Source organism: Vitis riparia, chromosome 7 (assembly GCF_004353265.1).
Source record: "Vitis riparia cultivar Riparia Gloire de Montpellier isolate 1030 chromosome 7, EGFV_Vit.rip_1.0, whole genome shotgun sequence".
Taxonomy (NCBI): Eukaryota; Viridiplantae; Streptophyta; class Magnoliopsida; order Vitales; family Vitaceae; genus Vitis; species Vitis riparia.
In genome coordinates, this window is record NC_048437.1 from 1,679,131 (window position 1) to 1,684,913 (window position 5,783).

The 5,783-nt window shown below is 47.8% G+C and overlaps 2 protein-coding genes across 2 annotated transcripts; both read right to left on the reverse strand.

Annotated features, from left to right (window-relative positions):
- Positions 1–1,899: 1,899 nt before the first annotated feature.
- Positions 1,900–2,268, reverse strand: LOC117919295. Its single transcript, XM_034836444.1, has one exon. It carries the CDS (start codon positions 2,266–2,268, stop codon positions 1,900–1,902), a length of 369 nt encoding a protein of 122 aa, XP_034692335.1.
- Positions 2,269–2,444: 176 nt separating this feature from the next.
- Positions 2,445–3,736, reverse strand: LOC117919297. Its single transcript, XM_034836446.1, has 2 exons — positions 2,904–3,736; positions 2,445–2,805 (listed from the first exon to the last, which is right to left on the reverse strand). Exons 1-2 carry the CDS (start codon positions 3,734–3,736, stop codon positions 2,445–2,447), a joined length of 1,194 nt encoding a protein of 397 aa, XP_034692337.1.
- Between the last annotated feature and the right edge of the window lie 2,047 nt (positions 3,737–5,783).

The following is a 5,783-nucleotide window of genomic DNA, read 5'->3' on the forward strand; positions in this document are numbered from 1 at the left end:
TGCCAGGGCGTCGACGCGCGCATTTTCGTTCCGCCTGATTTTTTCAATTGTCCACTCGGTGAACCGTTGCAAAGTATCTTTTACTTTGTTTAAGTATTGTGCCATGCGCTCATCTTTGGCTTCGTATTCGTTTTGAACGTGTCTTACCACGAGTTGGGAATCGCTATAGACTCGAAGCCTGGAGACGGATAAAGCCAGGGCGAGATCCAATCCGGATAGGATGGCCTCGTACTCTGCTTCATTGTTGGAGGCTTGGAACCCCAGCCGGATGGCTTGCTCCAGCTGTTCTCCGGTTGGGGATTGTAGGAGGAGCCCTACTCCGGAGCCGGATGATCGTGAGGCTCCATCAACTCGCAATGTCCACCATTGTTTTTCACTCGATTCGTCATGTTGGATGGGCCTTCGAGAGTATTCCAACACGAAGTCAGCCATTACTTGGCCTTTATGGACAATCTGGGTTGGAACTCTATTCCAAATTCACTCAACTCTATGGCCCATTGAAGCATTCTCCCGGTTAGGTCCGGCTTGTGTAAGATATTGCGAAGGGGTTGGTCAATTAATACGACCACTGGGTGCGCTTGAAAATAAGGGCGGAGTTTCTGGGCGGCACTCCGAAGAGCTAAGGCCGTTAATTCTATCTTTGAATATCTGGTTTCAACATCTGCCAACGCTCTGCTGATGTAGTAGATGGGTTTCTGCTCCTTGGGCGATGGGCAGCGGAATAAGACAGCGCTAACTGCCCACTCTGAGACAGCCAGGTACATATACAGTTTTTCTCTGGGGATGGGGCTGCTTAGGATGGGTGGTTGCATGAGGCATTGCTTGATTTTTCAAAAGCGTTTTGACAGCTGTCTGTCCATCCGCTGGGTCCTGCTTTACGGATTGCCAGGAAGAAGGGCTGTAGCTCATCGGTGAACCGGGCTATAAAACGCCCTAGAGCGACAAGCTTGCCTGTGAGGCGTTGTAATTCCTTTTTGTTCCTGGGGGTGACGTTTCTACGACTGCCTTGACTTGTTCTGGGCTCGCCTCTATTCCCCTTTGACTGACCATAAAGCCTAGGAATTTCCCAGCACTCACGCCAAAGGCGCATTTGGAAGGATTCAACTTCATGTCGAACTTCCTTAAGAGGTGGAAAACTTCTTGTAAGTGGAGAACATGCTCTTCACGAGTTTTGCTTTTGACCACGACGTCATCAATATACACTTCCACTGTGCGGCCAATTAGAGGTTTGAATATCTTTGTCATCAGTCTTTGATAAGTGGCGCCAGCGTTTTTGAGACCAAATGGCATGACTTTGTAACAGTAAAGTCCGTGTGGCGTTATGAAGACTGTCTTTTCTTGATCATCTGGGGCCATGGGGATTTGGTGATATCCGGAGAAAGCGTCCAGAAAGGAGAGCATCCCTTGCCCGGCGGTAGAATCCACAATCTGATCTATTCGTGGCAAAGGGAAACTGTCTTTTGGGCATGCTTTATTGAGGTTGGTATAGTCGACGCAGACCCGCCATTTGCCCTCTTTCTTGGGTACGACTACTACATTTGCCAACCAGTCTGGATATTCCACTTCTTTGATGAATCCGGCCTCCAGTAGTTTGTCAATCTCCATCCGGATGACTTTTTGCCTATCCGGGTGAAAACGTCTAACCTTTTGCCGGATGGGTTTTGCCATTGGTAAAATGTTAAGCTTATGCGAGACTATCGAGGGGTGAATTCCCTTCATATCAGAGTGTGTCCATGCGAAAACGTCATGGTTTTGCCGGAGGATGTCTTGGATGTTCTGGGTTTCTTCGGGCGTTAAAAGGGAACTTATATGAGTAAGATGAGAATCTTCTTCTGAAATTTGTATTGTTTGTAAGGGATCTGCTACCGGGGGATCTCTGTCCGCCGGATACAGTGACTGCTATTGGTCGAGCGCATGGGTGGATTCGGGGAGGGGTTCATTCTCCCGACTGGTCCCTGCTTCTCTTGCTATCTGGTAGCATTGGCGAGCGGCTAGCTGGCTGCCGTATAGGTTGGTTTGCCCATCTTCAGTGAGAAAGCTTACCATCTGATGATATGTGGAGGGGATGGCCTTCATACAGTGTAGCCATGTGCGTCCCAAGATAACATTGAAGGGTGATAGATCTTGTACTACCGAAAATTGAACGTTGAGAGTGACTGGGCCAGCTTGGACTGGTAGCACAATGTCTCCCAATGAGATAGTTGATGCCCCGTTGAATCCGGACAAAATCCTTCCAGGGTTTTCGAGACCGACTAAGTTGTGTCCCATGTGGCTTATGACTGATGCTTGCACCAGATCAGCTGAGCTACCTGGGTCAATTAAGATGCGTCTTACGTCAATTTGTCTATCCCCAAGGATAGAATGAGGGCATCACGGTGCGAACGTAATATCCGCGTGGGGTCTACTGGAGGAAAAATGATTGTCCCGTCTATGGGGTGCGGGCCTCATTCGGTTATCCCAGGTCGGATGGAATTGATACGCTCACGCACCATCGCTTCCCGCAACAACCTCTGCCTTTTTCGCTTGGAATTGAGCTCTTCATCCGACGGGCCTCCATTAATGTAATTTATGACGGCTTTGGGGCCGGCCGGAGCCATGGGGGCCCCAGAGTCGCGGCCCCGGGAGGCATCTCCATCTCTAGCATCTGAACGGAGGTATTGCCTTAGATGACCCGCCTTTATAAGCCTTTCCACCAAATATTGGAGGCTTCTGCACGTCTCCGTTGTATGGCCGTGCTCCTTATGGTAAGCGCATTTTTTGCTATGGTCTCTCCTGGATGGATCCGATCCGAGGGGTCTGGGCCACCTGAAATCGGACATGCTCTGGATCATAGGGAGAAGCTTCTCATAAGTTATAGAGAGTGGTGTGAGGGGTGGCATTTCCGGCGGCTTGGCCCTTCTTGCCTTCGATCGGATGGTCTTGGCCTGTCCGGAGGTTTAGTGCTTCCCTCTGTAGTACCCTTGGATGCCTGTCCGGCAACCAATACTTGCTGGGTGGCTGCCCGTACGTCATCTTCAAGCATTGAGTATTTGTTTGCACGTCGAAATAAGTCGTCCATTGTCATAGGAGGCTTTTTTGCTAGTGACTCAAAAAAGGGAGTGCCTGGGCAAATGCATCGTTTGAAAATCTGTAGGACAGCGTCCATGCTGCAAGCTTCCACTTGTAGGACAGCCTGGCCAAATCGTTTCACGAACTCTCTCAAGGATTCATTATCCTTCATTTTTATATTTTGCAAGGTGCTGATGTTTTGCTTATGTCGGGCGGAGCATAGGTATTGTCCCACGAAAGCTTCTGAAAGGTCTCTGAAATTATCCACCGAATTAGGAGGTAGGCGATGGAACCATGAAAGAGCCTGTCCTTGCAGACTGGCAGGGAATACTTTGCACAGCAGCGGGTCGTTGCCTATGTCGAGGGTCATGAGCTGTCGATAGTGCATGATATGGTCAAAGGGGTCACTGCACCCATCGTATGTGGAGAACTTTGGTACGAGAAACCCCCTTGGGGGTTCGTAATGAATGATATGAGAGCAGAAAGGCGTGGAGAGCATGTCATCCAACCTTTTGCTAATGGAGCCCATGGGTGGCTCGCTCAGGAGATTTTTCCCAATGGTTCGTACCGCTTGGTGCGGTGGAACGTTCTGCATCATGGGGGTGATCAAGGGGTCACGGTGCGAGAGAACGTTCTGTGGTATGGGGGTGACCGTAGGGTCATGGTGCACTCCCCCTGTGGTGGTCATCGGTGGCTTGGGCCTGCCAGTTTGCTGGGGGCCCAGTCTCGCGCGCATGGCGCCCGACAATTGGGATCTTCTGTCACGTCGTCTTTTGACGAGAAGTGGGTGGAATCTGAGCTCTCTTCACGGGGAGCTCGAGGCATAGGCGTGTGTGGCTCATGCGGCCTAGCGCTGCGTGTTTCAGGGATTGCTCCCGCTGTTCCAGGGTAAATCGACTCCTGGTGAGCCCTTGAGTTGGCCACCTGGCCCCGGGAGTGCTGACGACGGGGAACTCCTGTCGACGATGCCTGGATACGTAGTATTGCATTTTCTTCTCTTAACCTCGTCGTCTCCTGGAGGAGAGTTTGTAGTTGTCGCTCGCTCGCTAACTGCCTTCTTTCGATGGCTTGGCGCCATTCAGAATTATCTTCCTCTCTTCTACCAGATGAATGGCTTTGGGAAGGCGTAGCCATTTCTGCTATTTACTGAATCAGCGAAAAACGTTCCCACAGACGGCGCCAATGTTGAGGCCTCGTATTCTCAGCGATCCATGTAGCTGCTCAATGGATGGATATACGATCTCAACGAACACGAATTCCTGATTCAGCTGCCCCTGCAAAAGGCGTCCGGACAGGGGGTCCGGACACACCCTCCGATGGTTTTGTCAGCCATGGAAAGAGAGATAAAAGCAGATGACACAGTTGGCCTTTTACTAGGTATTGAGAAGCTTACCTTCTTCTTTGTGCGAAGGTTCATATATATACCATTTAGAAACTCTCTCTCCTCCATAAATGATGGAAGGCTTTCTGGTTTACCATGATTGCCACTAGGTGGTGGCAGGGACATCCTCATCCTACGAACGGCTGTCAGAGGTCGTGGGAAGTGACTAGCTGTCACTTCTGTCTTTTCGCTCTGCAAGTATCGGAATATGATTTGTGACAGGATGTCAGAATGACGTAGTGAGGCACGCTTAGTTTGACCAGTGATCCGGATGATCATATCCGGGTGGAATATGAAAGGCCGCCGGATGAGTGATGGCGGTGGTCCGGGATAAACATATCCGGGTGGGATATGAAAGGTCGCCGGATGAGTGATGGAGGTGGTCCGGATAGGAAAGCGCGCCACGTATACTTTTGGGGAAATCAGGATGTGGATATTCCGGGTAGGAACACGTGCCACGTGTCGTCAGGGGACGTGTGCCACGTGATGGGTCCCTACACGGCCCACCTATGCTTAATGTGTTAAGGATTTATTTCAAAATATATATATATATATATATATATATATAAATTACATAATTTTTTTTTTCATTTTCAATATGTCTTCGTACTTAAATAGTTGAATACAATTTCTTTTACAATTTTCAATATATTTTCATATTTAAATATTATATATATTTTGGTTAATAAATTTAAAATATTAATATATTTATATAAAAATGAATAAATAATATCATAAATATTATTAATTTTTAATTATATATATTTTTAATTTTAATAAAATATAAATTATATATTTATAATATCATCAGTTTGAATCATGATTCGACCAATAAATCATGAATCGCTCCGATTATAAAAACATTGATTTTAAGGTAAGTTTTGCAAATGGTGAAAATGTAATATTTTTATATATATATAAAGGAGCATAGCAAATTTACCACTCATTTCTCTTTGGTTCAGAATCCTCCACTTCCCACTCACATCGCAACCGTCCACGCCAGCTAGGACACAAGATACACTGATGTGGACGGTATAGATACGATAAGTAACTTCCTTAAGCAACCACATCAGCTGAATAACGGTCCCAGAACGACACCATTATGTCAGTTCAGTCACTGTCAACTCAGTTCTCTCATCTGCATATTTGAAAACGACGTCGTTTTACTGCACACCCTACAGCCCCTACAGGCTCCCTCATCCGCCCGAGCGTTTCACTCCAAGTCTTTATCCACACCCAGCACGAGCTGAACAACGGTCTAGAAAACGGTGTCGTTTCGATGAACAAATTCTGTCCATACACTCGAAGCGGGTCAAAAACGACGTCGTTTGAATGAACCCTCTCTGTCCACACG